We start from the raw sequence: 19903 nt of genomic DNA on the forward strand, positions 1-19903 counted from the left end.
AGATTCCAACATCGGGGAAGGCAGACTCCCATTGCCTCAGACTGTGAGGGCCAGAGGGCGTGGGGACGGAGGAGGAGGCTCCCGGCCTCTCAGGAGAAAGTGAACACCAGGAATCCATCTTGGACCCCCGCCCCCACACAAAGCGTCACAATGTGGTGAGAAGGGACGCCCGGTAGTGAGGAGTGCATGGGGCTCAGCGCCCCTATAGTGTAGGAGGTATGACAGCCCCACCCAGGAAAGAATGGTAAATGAAAGCTGTCAGGATGGCAGGGGTAATGATAAGAGATCCCAATCACACAGCTGACCAGAAAGCAAATTCATGAATTAACGGACAAACAGATAGATAACCTTTCAGAGGCACAGTTCAGAGCTATAGTTATAAGACAGCTTACAGAAATAACAGCGGGACTTAATCAAGACGGGGCAGGACTGAAGGCTAGTCCTGCTGAAATGAACAAAAACACATAAGAAACAAGTGGTGAGGGAAGGAAAACCAGGGACCAAATCAACAAATTGGAACATAGGGAAGGAACAAACAGTCAACCAGTGCAGAAAGAGGAAACAAAAAGTGAGGAAAATGAGGCGAAGCTCAGAAACCGATGGGACAGCTATAAGCAGGCCAACACCCAAATCAGAGGGTTGCCAGAAGGTGAAGAAGAACTAGAAATTGAAAAATTATGTGAAAAAATAATGAAGCAGAACTTCCCTAACTTGGGGAAGGAAATAAGACTTACAGGTCCAGGAAGCACAGAGTTTCAAATAAACTGGACCCAGGGAGAACCACACCAAGACACATTATAATCAAAATGTGAAAAATTAAAGATAAAAAGAGAATCTCAAAAGCAGCAAGAGAGAAGAAGAGAATTATGTACAAAGGGGTCCCAATTAGACTATCAGCCGATTTCTCAAAGGAGACTCTGCAGACAAGAAGGGACTGGCAAGAAATATTCAAAGTAATGAAAAGCAAAAACCTACAGCCATGATTACTCTATCCAGTGAAGCTGTCATTCAGAATAGAAGGGCAAAGAACGTGCTTCCAGAACAAAGTAAAACTGAAGGAGTTCATTAGATCCAAACCACTGTTATATGAGATGTTAAAGGAACTTGTTTAGGAGAAAGAGGACCAAAACTATGAACATTAAAATGAAAACTATATCACAACAACCAACAACAGAAGCTAGGGAACTGAAACAAAGGCAAACTAAGTAGGCAAAGAGAGTGGAAAAAGAACTATAGGTATGGGGAACATATAGGGAGGAGGTCAGCGGGGAGGGGGAAGGGGAAAAGGGAGGGGGATGATGCAGGAATTAAGAAGCATAGTAGGAGGGAGTGGAGTAGACAGGAAGATGTTGAGAAGAACTATATGCACAACCCATGGGCATGGACTAAGGGGAGGGGACAACTGGAGGGGGGAGGCAACTGGAGGGAGGGGGGGTCCCTGAGTGGAGGGGAGCAGAGGGAAAAGAAATTGGGACAACTGTAACAGCACAATCAAGAAAACATATTAAACAAACAAACAACAAAAAAAAGAATTGTCCAAACCTGTAGAGAATTTTTATGAGTTTATTTGAGCCAAACTGGCATGTTGGGAAGCATGATCTCAAATGCTCCTGGAGGGCAGTTTTGCTATTTCTTTTACACATTTGGAATTAAGGAGGGAACATAAAAAAGATTACCTGTTGGTGGGAGAAAGCAAAGTACAGGATAGTTAACAAGATTATGTGCTCCCCTATGACTGACTATGCCTTCAAGGGGTCTGGGAAAGAGGATTACTTCTGACAGTTCAGAGGTGTGTTAACCTAGATGCACAAGAATAATAGACTGAGTTGCTTAAAACTTTTCACTAAAGAAGTTATAGTCCATGTTCATTGTAGCATTATTGCCATTGCCAAGATGTGGAAGCAGCCCAAGTGTCTTTCAGTAGGTAAGTGGATAAAACAACTATGGGACATTTACATCATGGAATACTACTCGGCCATAAAAAGGAAGAAAAATTTTACATTTTGTGACAGCATGGATGGAACTGGAGAACATTATGCTAAGTGAGATAAGCCAGTCAGAGAAAGACAAATACCATATAATTTCACTTATATGAAGAATCCAATGAACAAACTGAACTAACAAGCAAAATAGAGACAGACTCATAAAGAGCAGGATGATAGCTAAGTGGCGTGGGGGAGGGTAGGGGGTAGAGGGATTGAGCAAAAAAGGAAAACGGACCCATAATCATGGACAACAGTGTGGTGATTGCTGGAGGATCGGGGTATAAGGAGACTAAATGGTAATGGAAAAAAAAAATTAAAAAAAAACAAAAGGAATCTTAAGAGGCCCATTACCTTGTTGCATCCCTTTTCTGGGAGGACTGGAGTGGCAGAGCCTCTTCACACTGTCTTACCACATGTTAAGGAAGTGATGGTGCTTCCTGTTAACCCTCTGAGAACTGAGTGGGAAGGGTTGGATGCTGCAGGGTTGCCACCCTGAATGATTCTAAGGGGCTGTTTAGATAGAGTAAGATGTGAACGGTGCCCCAGGAGCTGTGCAATGTAGCATCCCCAAAGGACCTATTAGTAATTCTCCTACATTAAGACAGTTATTGAAGGGGTCAGTTAAGCACACTGCTTTGACGGCAGCAGAATGTTGTATGGACTGAGTATCAGTTATCTGAGGAAATTGTTTTCAAGACACCCTTCAGGTGCCTAAGCTGCTTTTGAAGAAAAACCTGTCTCCAGTGCAGGACCAAGTGGACTAATGGACACTCTGTTACTCTTCGCATTTATACTTTAATTCCCTTTCTCCTGCTTTTACGTCTTCCTAGATGAATTCAACTGTTCTGTCATCTCGATGGCAACCAAACACACAGAATGGTTTTATAACAGTTGTCCAACTGTTAAGTTTTGAGAAATTCAGGAGGTGTGTTCTCCTTTTCTACATCTTCTGACTCAGTGCTTTGGAACTAGAGTACTTGCTGAGTAGCTTTGTGGGGGAAGTCTGGTTGCTACTGTATTCACCCTAGACAAAATAGCAATTCTCATATTTAATCTCACTGGTGCTGGAAGCTGGGTTTTTACTGCTGCTGATAGCATTTTTCTATATATATATATATATATTTTAAATAATTTGTTTGTTTGTTTATTTATTTTTAGAGAGAGGGGAAAGGAGAGAGGGAGAGAAACATCACTGTGTGGTTGCCTCTCACTCGCGCCCCCAACTGGGGACCTGACGTGCAACCTAGTCATGTGCCCTGACTGGGAATCAAACCAGCGACACTTGGTGCATTTTTCTATATTTTTAATGGGTGATTCAAAATCCACTCTGCTGCTCTCCGACAGTATTATTTGCTACAGTCACCTGATCTTTAATATCATCCTTATTTTTCTTCACTAATTTACTTTTATCTGAAAACCAACTATCTTTTATTTCTGCCTGAACAATATATTTCTTAAGGTCACTGTGTTACAAAATTTCAAAGTTATTCTTACTCCCTCTTTCAAGTTGGTGAGTGAAAGGATCAGTGGGTGCTATTCATATAGAACACTACTCCTTTTTAAAACAGATTTACCTCTGGCAGGACTAAACTGGATCGAATCCTTCATCTTATAATGGCTCTTGTGAGCTGTGCAGATGTTGATATCCAGTGACTGCTCCCAGTTCTGTATTATGGCCAAAGATCATTATAGTACAACTTAAGAAATCTGAAATTTGGTCCTCCTTGAAGAAACCCTTTGCTGTCAGTAAAAATCCAGCATCAACTTATTTTAGTATTTTAAAAGTGTCTAAGATACTTTTAAAAAGAAACTATAATCCTTTTGATCTGAACACAAAAAAGTTGTTAAAGGTTTGACTTTTTTTTCTTTTCTTTTTTTGCCAGATTGCCTATATCAGGACAAATACTTTTTTAAAAGAATTTGTTTTTAGAGAGAAGGGAAGGAAGGGAGAAAGAGAAGGTGAGAAACATCAATGTGTGGTTGCCTCTCACGAACCCGCAACCGGGGACCTGGCCCACAATCCAGGCATGCACCCTGACTGGGAATCGAACCGGCAATGCTTTGGTTCACAGGCCAGTGCTCAATCCATTGGGCCACACCAGCCAGGGCCAGGGCACATATTTATGGTATGTTAACTATGAATATCTCCTTTTCTTTTGAGAAAGCCATGTGCCAAAAATTCAGGATTTTAGGTGCATTTTCCAATTTGGTTAGAAAATGCTCATTGTGAAGTTCAAAGTTCTCTCATTTTCCTCAAAGAGAAAGTCTCATTATTCTGAAGAAGAACTGAAATTAGGTAGATGCTCAGACAAATAAAATCCATGGAAGGGATATATCCATTAATTATGCTTTTTATTTCTTTCATAGTAATTCAGTCTCAAGAAAGTCATATGTAATGTAACTTTCAAAACTATCATTCTGCTTGTTTTGTTTTTTTCCTACCTTGACTGCTTTCAATTATTTTCTGTTCTTAATTTTAATCTAGCTTTATCATTTTCTTCTTCTCTATAAAGTTCCTCAGATATAATCTGAGTAGATAATTAAAACAAAAAGAAACTGTCATTAAATTGGTGGTCCTAATTCAAAATTATGACACAGGTAGTTAGCAAGCACTAACTAACTCAGCTGCTACTGTGCCATCGTAGATGTGGAAGAAGGGAGCCAAAGAAGAGCAGGCCAGAAGGGAGCCCAGGGACATCGTTGAGGTTCCGCAGCATGCGATCCATGATGACTGTCAGACTGACTGTGTAGGCATTGTGGATGTAATGAAAGAAGAAGTGAAACCTCTAAAAGCCATGATAATGGCCTTTAAAGATCCCGATTGCCCCCTTTCTGTAACTTCCAAGTGGCTGACATCTGTGTTCCTCACCAAATTTTAAGTTCCATGAAGACAAGGACAGTGCCTATCTTATTTACTGTTACAATTCAAGTCAGTTAGCCTGGTGTCAGTAGTATGGTAAGTACTCAATAAATATTTGATGAATCAATGAATATAATACAAGAAACCTCATCTAATGATCACCCATCCCTACATCCAAGTGAAACACACTTATCTTTCAGTTTTCTCTTCCTTTCGCTTCCTTCCAATAATAGACTTTATGGTTCAATTCAATTAAATCATTGAGAAAGTTGGGTGGGCGATGTGAGGAGATGCTGGTTAAAGGGTACAAGGCTTCATTTATATGGTAAGGTAAATTCTAGAGATCTGATGTATAGCATAGTGGCTATAGTTAAAATTTGCTAGGAGAGTAGACCCTAAGTATTCTTACCACCAAAGAAAAAAGTAACCATGTGAGCTGATAAATGTGTTAATTAACCTGATTGTGGCAATGATTTCACAATGTCTACATATATTACATAACATTATACACTTTAAATCCGATTCGGGAGTGACAATCCCTGCCGCACTTGGTACAGGTGAAGGCAGATGGCCGTTGTTGCTGCTGTTGACGCTGCTTCCGCCTCGATCTTTTCTGGGCCGCCTCCTCGTTGCGCGCAGCCTCTGCACGTGACGTACCTTGCCTGACCGCGAGCCTCCAGGCTAGGCGGTCGTCTGCTTGAACTTCCCATGTGTTGAGATTGATGGAGCATTGTGTCATGTCCTTTTTGCAGATGTCTTTGAACCGCAGTTTTGGGCGCCCTGTCATCCTCTTGCCTTCTGCTAGCTCGCCGTAGAGGAGGTCTTTGGGGATACGGCCTGCATCCATTCTTTTGACATGGCCGAGCCACCTGAGGCGTCTCTCGCTAAGAACTGCATGCAAACTGCTCATATTGGCTCGCTTCAGCACCTCGGTGTTGGGGACCTTATCCTGCCAGGCGACATGCAGGACGCGTCGCAGGCACCTCATGTGGAAGCTGTTGAGTTTCCTTTCGTGCCTTGCGTAGGTGGTCCACGTCTCGCTGCCATAGAGGAGAGTGCTGAGTACGCAGGCTTGGTAGATACGCAGTCTGGTTTTCTCAGTGAGGCTGGAATTGTTCCACGCTCGCCGGTTCAGTCTGGCCATAACTGTGGCTGCCCTGGCGATTCTCCGGTTGACCTCCAAGTCGACTGACAGAGAGCTCGAGATGGTGGACCCGAGGTAAGTGAAGTCGTTGACAACCTCCAGGGTGTATCCGTCGATGGTGATGCATGGGGGAGTCCCCGTGCCTTGAGCCATAACATTCGTCTTCGTCAGGCTGATGGCTAGTCCGAACTCATTGCATGCGTGGGAAAGGCAAGTGACTAGCTGCTGAAGTCCCTCTTCGGAGTGTGATGTTAAAGCTGCGTCGTCGGCGAAGAGCATCTCACGGATGAGCACCTCTTTGACTTTGGTCTTGGCTCGTAGACGGGCCAGGTTGTAGAGCTTGCCATCGGATCTGGTGTGAATGAAGACACCCTCGCTGCAGTCCTTAAAGGCGTATTGGAGGAGCATAGAGAAGAAGATTCCGAACAGATTCTCGGCGGTGCAGATAGACTCTCAAGAAGCTACGCCATCGTCTCTCGAGACGGACGGCTGCCAACGACGACTGTACTTAATCAGAGAAGGAAAACTCTGATTCCAAAAAACCTCCGCTGCCTTGCGGCATACCTCTTCAGGGGAAAGGCTAAGGGAGTAAACCCCGACAGAAAATCCGGAGCTGGAGTCCCTAAGGCGGTTTGACGTTGTAGTCAACACCGGCAACTCCTGCGGCGCACCTGAAGCCAAGCTGTATTGACTCCGTCTTTCCCTTGGACCCTTCAGCTGCGAAGAGAGGGGGGGTCTGCTGCATGGGCAACAGCAGACCCTCCATATCACCCTGCCCAGGCTCTGTAGCTTCAGCTTCACTGGAGAGGACACTCCAGTGCCATCGCAAGATGTCGATTCAACACGGGAGGAGACAGATACCGTGTCACTCCCGAGTCGGACTGCACAACCATTCTCGGCGGTGCAGATAGACTCTTAAGAAGCTACACCATCGTCTCTCGAGACGGACGGCTGCCGACATACACTTTAAATATATACAATTTTATTTATTATATTTTGATAAAGCTGGGGAAAATTAAGAAAAAGAAAAGTTCATTATCGCAGCCCCTTAACCCTCTGCCACACACTTCTTTCTAATGTGTAATCCTGTATTCCTACCTATTTGCTTTTCTCACTCAGGCCTAAGCTGTGAATGCCATAGAAATCTTACAGCCGTATTGATGGTTAGTATTACAAATATATGGTTTTGCCAGGCCCCTGATGCTGCTTAGCTCCCCTTTTATTTAATTTAGTAAATTTATTTTTCACAAACCATTGCTCAAAATAATGGTCTAAGCTAACCTCCAATTCCTCAGTAGTGGAATTAAGCCACATATTCATATTTCTGCCTTTACTCCACTAACACTATACTCTCAAAGGCCACAAATGAACTCTTAATTCCATTGCCGAAAACTTAGCTGAAAGTCACTACCTGTCAGAGACTGTATTTTTTACAGAAAAAAGGTAAATAGGTCAGTGAACCTCTATTTATCTAACTCTATCTAAATTGATTATTTTGGATGATGATGGTGGGATTATAATAATAAAATATATTGCTAACAGTTTTTTTTTGGAACTCTTTCTAAATTCAAGGCACTATACTTGTTACTTTACAAGCTATATATTATTTAATCTTTAAAACAACACTGTGGTACTATCTCCATTTTACAAATATGGAAACTGAAGCACAAGAACTTACTTATTCAGGGTTACATAACCAAGGGCATAGTCAGGACTGAACCCAGGTTTTTTTGATATGTATTTGTAACCACTATACAGTATTTCCTGAAGTGTAATTCACTTACTGCTAGAATCAGAATTCCTTGGTGAGATTGTTAAAAATGCAAAGTACTAGGCTGCAATCAAGACCTAATGATGAAGAATATCTCTAGATGGGTCCTAGAAATATGCATTTCTAGGTGATTCTTATGCACATCAAAATTAATTAAAAACATTTCCTCTTAAATTAAAAATAACAATATAAAAAATTTGACACTCCTTGTCGAAAATTTTTTTTCTGTGTTTAGGTCCATTTATTCCCTTATATTCTCAAAAGCTTTCTCAGAGAGGTTTTCTTCATCTGTTCTTTTATTTTTAAGAAAAATTTCCTTATTGTGACAAAATATATACGAAATTTGTCTTTTTAATCATTTTAAAGTGTACAGTTTCACAGTATTATTTACATTCACAATGATGTGCAACTATCATCATTACTTCCAAAACGTTTGTTACCACAAACAGAAACTCTGGCAAATTAAACAATAACCTTCAATGTCTGGTAATCACTAATCTACTTTCCATTTCTTTGAATCTGTCTGTTCTACATATTGCATATAATTGGAATTGTACAATATTTATCCTTTGGTGTCTGGCTTATTTCACTTACCATATGTTTTTAAGGTTCATGTTGTAGTACGTATCAGAACTTCATTCGTTTTTATGATGGAATAATGTTTGTATAAAGTGTGAGGTAGGGTCCAACTATTATTTTTCTTAATATTGTCTTTTCAATTGAGGTATAATTGACATATCACATTATATTAGTTTCAGGTGTACAACATAATGATTTGATATTGGTATATACTGCAAAATTATCACCACAATCAGTCTAGTTAACACCTGTCACCATACATAATTACAAAATTATTTATGATGAGAACTTTTGAGATTTACTCCCAGCAACTTCCAAATATGCAATATAGTATTAACTATAGTAACCATGTTGTACATTACATTCCCATGATTAATTTATTTCATACCTGGAAATTTGTACCTTTGACCCCTTCACCCATTTCCTCCACCCAGTACTCCCCATCTCTGGCAACCACCAATCTTTTTTTCTGCATCTATGAGCTTGGTTTTGTTTTGGTTGTTTTTGATTCCCCATGTAAGTGAGATCGTGTGGTATTTGTTTTCCTTTGTCTGACTTACTTCACTTAGCATAGAGCCCTCAAGGTCTATCCATATTGGGGAAAATGGCAAGATTTCATTCTTGTTTATAACTGAATAATATTCTATTGTGTGTGTGTGTGTGTATAGTTACTTCATTATCTTTATCCATTCACCCATTAACAGGCACTTAAGTTGTTTCCATGTCTCGGCTATTGTAAATAATGCTGAAATGAACATCGGGGTGCATATATCTTTTCAAGTTACTGTTTTTGTTTTAACTTTACTCTTTGGCATGTAGAAAATCCTGTTGCTTTAGCACCATTTATGAAGAGACTATTCTTTCCCCATTAAACAGACCTGACACCCTTGTCAAAATCTATTGGCCGCAGATTTATGCGTTTATTTTGGGACTCTAAATTCTACCCCTATATGACTATCATTATGCCAGAACCATACTGTTTTAATTAGTGTAGATTTTTAGTGAATTTTGAAATCAGGAAATGTGAGCCTTCTGACTTTGTTGTTCTTTTTCAAGGCTGTTTTTTTTTTTAAATTGAAATATATTTACAGGCCACTGAATGGGTAGGAACAACGACTGAGTGGTCTTAAACTGCTCTTCCACCAACTCTTAACAGAATGCGAATAAGGCTGACAGAAAATAAAGTTTCTAAGAATATATATATATCTATATTTGACATAGTGTGTAAATTTAAGGTATGCGACATTGACTTGATAAACTTAAATATTGTAATATGTTTGCCTTTGTAGTGACAATTAGCACCTCTATCATGTTACATAATTATCATTTTTTTTTAGTGGATGAAATAATTAAGTTCTAGTCTTAGCAAGTTTGACAATTATAATACAAATATTGTTGTCTATATTCACTATACTGTGCATTAGATCTTTAGGACTTATTTACTACTCATTGCAGGTTTTGTACTGTTAAATAACATCTGCCCTATCACTCACCCCTGGCAACGACCAGTTTTTTTACTAGTCTTTTGTTTTTTTTTTAAGATACTACATGTAAGTAATATCATTACTTGCCATCTGCTTTCATTGTATGTCCTTTTGCACAATTCTGAGTTTTTTTTTTACTACATATGGATATTGCTTATTTGAAAATATAAGTTACCGGAAGTTAAAAAATGCTTCCTCGTAATATCGAGTTGAGATAAGTTTCACTGAGGAAATGAGAACTTTAAATGAAGGAAGGAGTAGTAATTCACAACAAAGCTATCTGGGGACAGGGCACATGGCTATATTTGGAGCTGTGGGGTGAGCATGGCTAGGAAAAGCAGCTAGGAGGAGCAGATAAAGGGGTACAGTTTTAGATGCAGGAAATGCCAAACAAGAAGACTTCTCTGAGAAACTCTTCCCTGCATCCTCACTCTACTCTAAATGGCACTCACTTTCCATCTTTCAATGTAATTCAGCTACATCATGAAAAAAATCGACTTGTGACCCTGACCTGGAGGTATAACCACAAATTATAACACTATTTGTATGAAAAATTCATTCTAAGTTCCACTCAAATGGTTTAAAAACATTTTGCAACATTACCCACTTCTAAGTTGAGGAAGGTATATTAACATAAGCCCATAAGCTCCCAATGGGTAGAAAGTTCATTCTCCTCTTATCTACCCATCCATCCTATTGTGTGGCACACAGAAGACACAGTTGAAAGGGTAAATGAGCTGAACATGTTAATTACTTTGAAAATTTAATCCCTGTCCTCCTTAATTCAATTTCTCCAGCTTCAGTGAATAAGTATTCTTTCCAGACTATGTAGACAGTAGCTTTCTGCAGATGACTTCATTCCCAGCAGGCCAATATGAAAATGGATGGTTGCTTAGCATGTAAGCCTTCTAGGTTCCTCTAGATCCCTTATTCTGTTGGCTTCACTGTGTTCTTAGCTCTTGAACCAGCTATTTGTTAGGCGTTATTTTCCCAGACAACATATTACTTCTCTATCCATGTAAATCTGAAAAGAGTTCCTCAGCGTTACTGTAAGCTGGTCTCAATGTATAACAGTTGGGGAAACTGGGCTCAATGACTATTAAAATGATGGTATCACATATCATCATCATATGAACACTGAAAAACACATAATAAAGTATATCACTTTTTTAAAGAAAGAACCCTTTACCTCAGGTCTATTAATTTCTGTAAAGAAATAATTTATCTTAAATTATCACTAACAAATGTGACGCCTCTCTTTCAAGACATGTGTATACTATTTCAAAAACAACAAACTTACTCATCGTCTTTTGTTGTAGATTTCCTTTTTTTGGTTAAACTGAGATGATTCAAGTTTTTTCTCTTTCCTATACATGCAATAAAAAAAAAAAAAAAAAAAAAGAACATAAGGGAAAAATTGTCAAATTTTAAATAAAATTTAGATCACCAATTGTAAATAGAAAATAAAAAGGTAGACAAATAAAAGGAATGTAGAAAAAAAGTATCCTGAAATTTGCTAGGGACAAAAATTTTCAATTATGAATAACTTTTCAACAGCTATTTTACTTTTTTCATTTCCTATTCTATTTTTAAAAATATTTTTTAAATTTATTTTTAGAGAGAGGGGAAGGGTGGGAGAAGGGGCTAAACATTGATTGGTTGCCTGTCGCATGCCCACTATCAAGGATCTGGCCCGCAACCCAGGCCTGTGCCTTGACGGGGAATTGAACCAGCGATGTTTTGGTTGGCATGCTGGCGCTCAATCCACTGAGCCACACCAGCCAGGGCACTCTTCTTTTTTATTCATGATGACATTATATATAAAAAAATTTTTTTTTTTTTTTCTAGAGAGGGGAAGGGAGGGAGAAAGGGAGAGAAACATCAATGTGAGAGAGAAACGTTGATTGATTGGCCTCCGTATGCGCCCTGACTGGGAACTGAACCCGCAACCTAGGCCTGTGCCCTGACCGGGAATTGAAATTAGATTGTGGACCACATTAAGAAGGATTTGGCTCACATACCTCAAATTGCTCATCATATATTTAAACTGATATTAGTTTACCAGTTCTTTTGAAATACATATCATCTGTTCCTTCTTCCACTTAAAATAAAAATCAGTCTTGCCAGAGGCCTACTATTTGATCAGTCTTTTCAAAGAGCCTGCTTTTAATTTTGTTGCTTTTCTTTGTTATTGCCTTGCTTCCTATTTTATAATTTCCATCTATATCTTTTATTACTTCCTTTCTTCTACCTTTTCAGGTTTTTCTAGTGTTCTTTTTCTATCTTTCTGAGTTGAATGATTGCCTTATTAGTTTCAATTAGTCTTCCTCTTTAAATATTACATATTATAAGTATAAAAACTGTTTTGATATAATGCAGTATTTAGGTATAGATTTTTTCCTCTCAGTGCTGAGATGCTTTCATTATCATTCAATGTCTAAATATTTTATATTTTGCATTATGATTTTTCTGATTAAGGAATTATTTAGAAGTTTCTTGGTTTCCAAACACATGGGCCAAAATTTTTAGAAGGTATCCATTTTATCATTGATTCCTAATTGCATGAATTTTTTTCCAGAGAATGTGAGCTGTTTAACAGCAATTTTTAGTATGATGAGACTTCCTTGCGACTCCAAACTGGTTATATTTTTGTAAAAATTCTATGTGTGCTTTATTATGTATGGGTAATACACCTGTTTGACCAGAGCTCATCAGATCAAGCTTGCTAGTTGTGCTCAAATTGACTATATCCTTCCTAACTTTTCACCCATTCCATCAGTATCTGAAAGAGGTCGTTTAAAATTTCCTACTTTCGTTAGGGATTGGTGAATCTCTCCTTGTAAGGTTGTCCTATTTTGCCATGTTTTGTTTGAGTTTTTGTTTTACATGCACAGAGGTTCAAGATTCATTTTCTGGTATTGAATCTTTCTTTCTCTAATTACGTAAAGATTCCTATTATCTTCAATAAACCCTTTTTGCCTTAAAGCCTGTTTTGGTCTATATTAATATTAAGATTCTTATACCAACTATTAGTTTCTTTTAAAAGTTAATATTTGCTTTGTTTTCTTTTTCTGTCCCATTATATTTAATTGTCCTATGTCTAAAATCTAAACAATAATATTAATAAAAATAGCTAAAATACATATTGAACCTTACTGTATGCCAGGCACTATGCTTTTTGTGTATTAATTCATTTCATTCTCAGAACAAGTCTGAGGTAGATATTATTTTCTGTACTTTATAGGGAAGCAAACAAAAATACAATTAAAAAGGTAAATTTACACATTTCCCACCTTCTCCCTGAAAATTACAAGGACCTTATATCACTAACACCTTTCTGTTTCTCGTATGTCTTCTATGTCATTGCAGTCTATTATTTGTTTTTACCTCCCCACCCCCCCATATTTGTCTTTTGCTTTATGGTCAGCAAATTTGTAATCATATTTTTGTCATTAAATTTACAATTAGATTTACCAATTTGTTTGCCAGTTAAGTTTTCACCATTGCACCTTGCATTTCATTCCTTTACCTGAGACTTGGTTTGCTTCTTCTAGAAGTACATTTTTTAGTAGTTCTTTCAAGTGAGTATCTGTGAATGGTAAATTCTTAGACCTTACCTGAATATACCTTTATTTCATCTTTACTTCCTGAATTAAAACTTCAGCTATGATTTCTAGTTGGTATTATTATTCCATTTCCTGCTGCAATGGTAAATTGGTAATGAAGAGAGAAACCTACTATCTGTCATTCTCTTGTAGGTAATATGTCTTCTCTGGTTGCTTTAAAATTTTTCTCTTTGTCTTTAACTCTAGAGTTCAGCATGATATGATTAGGTGTGGAATTGTTTCAATTCATCCTGCTAAGACTAGCATGCTATTTATTCTAATCTGGAAATTCCTGTCTTTCCTTAATTATGAAAAACTGATAGTCCATATATCTTAGAATACTGTCTGTGCCCCATTCTCTCTACTTCCTCCTTGTAGGGCACCTATCTGACATAGGTAGGAGTTTCTTCTTCTATCATTTCTCTTCACTGTTTTAATCATATTCTGTTTACATCTCTGTGTTGCTACATTGCTGATATCTGGGTGACTTCTACAGATCTATTGTCTAAGTTACTATGCAAATTTGTTGTTTATCCTTCTACCCTAATTACTAAAAAATAAGTCTGATGTATTTTGGGGAGTAAAGGAGAGAAAAAATGTACCAGTCGTCCTCTCCTCTGAAAAGCATAATAGTTTGGAGAAATTTGTTAAGGGTAGTGGATGGCAGCAATGTAATGACATACAAATATATATAAATATAATAAATATATGTGATAAATAATGAATATGAATGTATATATATATCTCTTAAATGAATGAGGTAGAATCAGTAACCCCATATATGGTCCATGCAGAGTCTAAGTAGAGGGAAGGCTTAAAATCAGATTTTTCTTCCTGTTATAGCTATAAATGAATTTAAACATAATATGAAGTCAACTGTTCACATACCACATACCACATAATTCAAGTGTATACAGAATATACATAGAAATACCTAGAGAAAGGGTATTCCAGATTGAGGCAACTGCAAGTACAATGTCCTTGTGCTGGGCAGGGGCCCAGCCTGAGTAACAAATGGCAGGGAAGAATGGCTAAAGCAGTAGAGAGTAGCAAAAAATGAGCCAGGTGATGTGCTCAGGTATTAGATAATGTATGACCATAAAAGTCAGGATAAGGTTTTGAATTACATCCCAAGTGTGATGGGAAGTGAGTAATACCTCAAATGTCCTTGAAAATTTAGGAAAAAGTGCTTATTTAAATTGTACCTTATGTTTTATACAGTATTTAAAAAGTGAGGATTGTTAATAGAAGTTACGACGTCATTTGGAACTTAAATTACTTCATGAGTAGGGCTTTTTTATTTCTAAAACATGTATACGATGACATAATCTGATATGAGCCTAGACAGAATTCTCCTACTTTGAGACTTCTGTATGTGAGAGGGATGTATATCAGAGTATATAAAACACATTATGTACAGTTTAATGAAATATTATAGAATGAAGCAGTGTCACCACAATATAGGTTTAAGAAATAGAATATTGCCAGATCCCCAGGAACCCTTGCTCTATGACTTTTTTAAAAAGAGCTTACTTAGTGCTATAATCTGTGATAATTATCCACTTAAATGTCAACTGGAACCATGTGACCAATCTTTTTATGGGCAAAGGAATGTTCCCTTAAGTCCATATTTAATTTCAATATGGAAATTGAGTACATATCCACTTAAAATCTATTCACATTTCAGTATAGAAATGTACCATCTCTAAGGTACTAATTTTTAATTTTGAACATAAGATATATCAAATGTATAAAAAACAGAGCTATGGAACTTGAAGAAAATATATACATCTTCATACATTTTTGTGAAAGCAAACCTAATAGTGATAGCTTTCAGATAAAAAGCATTTGATTAAAGTAAAATAGAAGTCACTCAAAAGTTTAAGATCTCATTATGGGTTTCATTACAACAAATTAGGTTCAATAAGAAGACTTCTTTGTTTCTGTATAGCTTCTAGTATATGCTTAGCACTCAATAAATGTGAAACAATAAAATATGAATTAGGCTAATCATATCTAAAATATATTTTATTAAATTTAAGCCTACTTAAAATTTTATATTATAGAAACCTGACATGTCACTGATTCATAACCTTTTCCAGTATTAAAAATTAAACATATGAAGTCTGGATTTCCATAGCTTTTAAACAAACATTTTAGCAATAAACTACCAGAGAATAAGAAATATATGTGGTCAAATTTAAACAAACAGTATTTTAAAATAAAAAAATTCATATTAAATTAGGTCATTCTCTTACAGAAAATTCTACAAACTTTTTGAAAATACATTTAAAACAGTAAAGGAAAAGAAGGGAATGAAATATAATAAAAACATCTATATAAATATATACAAAGTGTGGATAAAACTAAATGGACAACATGTATAAAAATAACATTTAGGAGGATCATTCTTAAACTGTATAGTGCAGTGGTACCTGAATTATGTGCCCTTTAATTTATGCACATGATGGATAGCTTGTTAAGAGGCATATCTGTAACCATTATAATTGATAGTAGCTGAAGGCAGTCAGGCCATAATTTCTATTTAATGGATAGGATAGTAAGGGAACAAAGTCTGCAGTAGCATTTTAAAATAAGTACCTAGAAAGTTTACATTTATGTCCAAAGTAATATCTATATTCTAGACTTTTCTATGTCAAATTTTTTAAGAGAGAAGAGAAAAAATCAGCTGCAGCAATATCCATATATTATTAAATCAAAATTTTGATTTAACCAATAACTAGAAAAATATTACAGTAAGTGGAAAAGAATGTTAAACTAACCATTTGATGGTCCATTTTTGTGCTCCTGTTCTTTAGAGCTTGTGGGAGAAGCAAATGGGCTCATTCGACAAGTTCCAGTTATTGGAGAATAATCTGTAATACTTTTCTTCTTTGTGATTTTTGAAGGATCAAATGACTGGAAATAAGCATTAATATGGGACAAAAATACTATGTTTAGTTATAGATCTTTGAAAATACCTTTGAAAACTCACAAAATTCAACCAATACTCTTTTTTCTTGTTCTTTTTTTTTTTTGGATTTTAAGTATACTTAATTATCATCTTCAAAATGCACACTAGTTTTTCAAGTTATGTATATATTTTATTCTCCATATGTCTATATTTTGCATATATTTTAGGGCATCTCAATTTTATATTTATAAAATTTTAACATTAAAGAGATACTACCTTCTGAGGTAGTACTTCCAAACTAATCAGAGACGGCCGGCTCTCCCAATTACATCCTGACTTTAGCTGTCAGCTGAACCTGTAGTATAATTATAGGGCCAGCCCAGGGAAACTCTCAGAAGCTCTCTTACTAAATCGCACAAGGAAATCCTAGGAAGGATCAGTACTGCCCCAAACCTTCACAGAGTTGTTCTGTCACAGTGTCTTGCCTTACTGAAAACCAAAATGATGTTCAAACAATTGAATAGGGAATTTAAGGTCTTTGAGAATTTGGCCTATCCTACCCAAGTCCTCTCTGCTGCTTCCTCCTGTGTTCTCACAGACCTTGTGCATACTTCCTATTGGAGGTAGCAAATTCTTTAACATTTCTGTCTGCTCCACTAAAATCTGAGTTCCTGAAAATATCATTTCTTCATCTTTGTATCCTAGAACTCAAATAATGTGTGATAAATAAATGACTTATAAAGAACAGTCCAACAATATATAGATGATACATTATAGAACTGTACATCTGAAATCTATATAATTTTGTCACCTCCCAATAAATTCAATAAAATAAAAGAACAGTCCAATAAACTAGGCCAAGCCACTATACACATCCGTCCAATATTAAACAGCACCTATAGTCCAAGTATCTATGCTATACACATTTGGGCCTTAGCCCTCTTGATCTTATCTTCCCTGGGACCTAGTCTTTCTTTGGTTTAAGTTCCCATTCATGCCCATTTCCTCTGAACACCCATTATCACACTATTAATTGCTTGTTCTAAATTCCCTTTCAACTTGTTTTCTATAATGCTTACTTATTACCCAGCACTTGTTAACTCATGTGTACAAACAAACAGAACAAATCATTCTGGCCTCAGACACAACAGAAAAAAGGTCTTTAGGTAGTATGTGTGCTAAAGAAGTTAAGAGAGAGAAAATCAAAGCGGGCTGCAGTAACCTCACAGAATGATTCTTGTGAGGGGGAAGGGGAGGCTTAGATGAGTGAAAATAGAAGGTGTGAAAAACCTGAAATCTGGACATAAAACAGACATCACAGGGTGTTTGGGGGATAAAGGAAAGGTCCGAAGACTCATATGTTGTAAACATCGTAGAACTAAACTTTAGCTTGGTAGCTGTCTTGAAATAGTTATATAATTCTCCATGATCAACTATTCTTTATTTTTAAGACACCATAGCAGAAATAGTGGCTGTGTCACATTTTTAAATAATCTTGTTATTAGTTCCTGAATCTATAGCATCAATTTTTTTTACAGTTAAGATTTTAAATGATAAATACTTCTTTGTATTGAGGGAACAAGAGCACTCTATTCTTTACTTTATGTACCCACGGTAGCCACAAATGTAACCAATATCTTTAAAAAAAAATCAAACTATAATATCAAGTTATAACTCGAGCACAATCTTTTTTTGTAGGGTGAAAGGGTTTTAAGTCTCTTTATCAAGTGGTTATTATTACCTCTTCATCTTGAGTTTTCACCTGTTTATATGTATTCAGTCATAAACTATGACATTTATCCAATCCTACCCTACTTTTTCAAGAATTTATTGCCCAGAACTATTTCACTGTGTATGTACAAGAAATGAAAGTCACTACCCTAATGTACATTTATGTCGATCTGTTTTCCTATTTTCACCAAAAAATTATTTTTTCCAATTGCCAAATATCTAAACATTGTAACTGTAGATCATACATTTCTCCTTGAAAACAATTTTCTAGCTTTCATAAAATAAGTCTTTGTGTGTGCATGTGTGTGAGTGTATGTGTATATATTTTTCCTCACCTTAAAAATACTAAGGAGTCTCTTTTGCTTTCTTTCTTTTTTGGTCATCTGTGTTGGTTAAAAGAAAAAAATGACTGTCTATAATTACTATACACAGAGTAATACATACTGTCTCACTAAATATTTTTCAGTAAATAAAGGCATAATCTTACTTGTCTAAGATTTTTTTTGGCCCTAAAGTTGTATCAATATTCTTTAACTTTTAAACCTTAAAGACGGTTAAAAGTGACACTAGAATAGACCTGAGAATTTCCATTCAACCATCTCAGACACTGAAGGACTTGGCTGACTGATTAGTCTCCCACAACAGGAAGAATTAAGAAGATGGGGTTTGCCAAGCCATTTCCAGCCGCTTTTCCATACAAACTACTTGTATTGGCTCATGCTATGGACTTCCCTAGTCTCTCAAACAGCACCCCGCCTCAGGGAGCCCCGTACCTTTTGCTAATTGGCTGCAGACCTGGCACTAGTGGCAGCTGGCCTTTGTTCCCAGCTTGGCCTCTCCTGGGCACTTCCAAGCCCAGCAGCACACGTAGCAGCCGTCCGCAGATCACTTTGTAGCTCATGCTGGGAGGCCCCAGAGCCAGCGCACCTGGTGGACAGCTTCAGACCATACCCGAGCACCTCCTCATGTGACACACTCAAGGGATGGACTCGGAGCATTTGAGATCTAGTTCTCTGGCATGTGTCTTCAGTTTGGCTCAAGTAACCTCTTATAAAAATTCTCCATAGGTGTGGTGTCAATTTACTTAGTAGCTGGCAGGAATCTGAAGAAGCCCGCCCAGGGTCACCCCATGGACCTGGACCTGGTGCTAGGTATAAGCAAGGTCCCATTTTGTCCCACCAGCTCCTTGCTTTGCATCAGGTAAATTTGGCGAGCTCCCAGAAGACAAAGACTTTAAAGATTGTTGACTGCCACCTAGTGACATTTATTGGAAAGGACAACTAATAAAAAACACACTCCAACCTTTTTGGAAAGTCTTCTCAGGTGCCTAACCTTGAATAAACATCTACCCCTGTCAAAGACTCATTGAGGATGAGAAGCTACAGACACCAATAGGAGACAACTATCCCAGGACATTGACACAGCCTGTATATTTACAGATTGATATTGTGAGAAATGCTCACAATAAAAACCAGGACACAGGACCTGAGCAGCAAAGCGAGGCATTTATTCACGAGTCTACAGAGTCAGGAGCACCACCAGCCAGGAGAATGTGTGCGCAAAGTAGACAAAGAAAACTGGGTTTATACTGATGCGATTAGCTCCCCTCCCTAACATGATTAGCTTCCCCTCTCCTCTCCTCCCCCATTTCTCCATTACTGGTTAATCCGGGTTCACAATCTAACACGATTAACTACTTAACTCAGGGTGTGATTAAGTAAGGGTGATCTAGTTATAGGTCTATCTCCAACTTATTTGCAAAGTTATCTAGCTACATCTTCCCATTTCTCTGTTTGGTGATGACCATCTTCCTCCTTTTGATCCCAGAGA

The 19903-nt window shown here is 37.4% G+C and overlaps 1 protein-coding gene across 1 annotated transcript in view; it reads right to left on the bottom strand.

The window, feature by feature from the left end:
* Nucleotides 1–19903, bottom strand: part of ITGB3BP (integrin subunit beta 3 binding protein) — a 54508-nt gene that overhangs the window by 13385 nt on the left and 21220 nt on the right. The window contains exons 3-4 of the mRNA XM_090271661.1: nucleotides 16212–16347; nucleotides 11124–11190 (exon numbers count right to left, since the gene is read on the bottom strand). Of these exons, the coding sequence (XP_090127787.1) occupies nucleotides 11124–11190; nucleotides 16212–16347 (203 nt within the window). The remainder of the gene's footprint in view (nucleotides 1–11123; nucleotides 11191–16211; nucleotides 16348–19903) is intronic.

Source organism: Furipterus horrens, unplaced genomic scaffold (assembly GCF_987537825.1).
Source record: "Furipterus horrens unplaced genomic scaffold, mFurHor1.1.pri manual_scaffold_3, whole genome shotgun sequence".
In the NCBI taxonomy this organism is placed as follows: Eukaryota; Metazoa; Chordata; class Mammalia; order Chiroptera; family Furipteridae; genus Furipterus; species Furipterus horrens.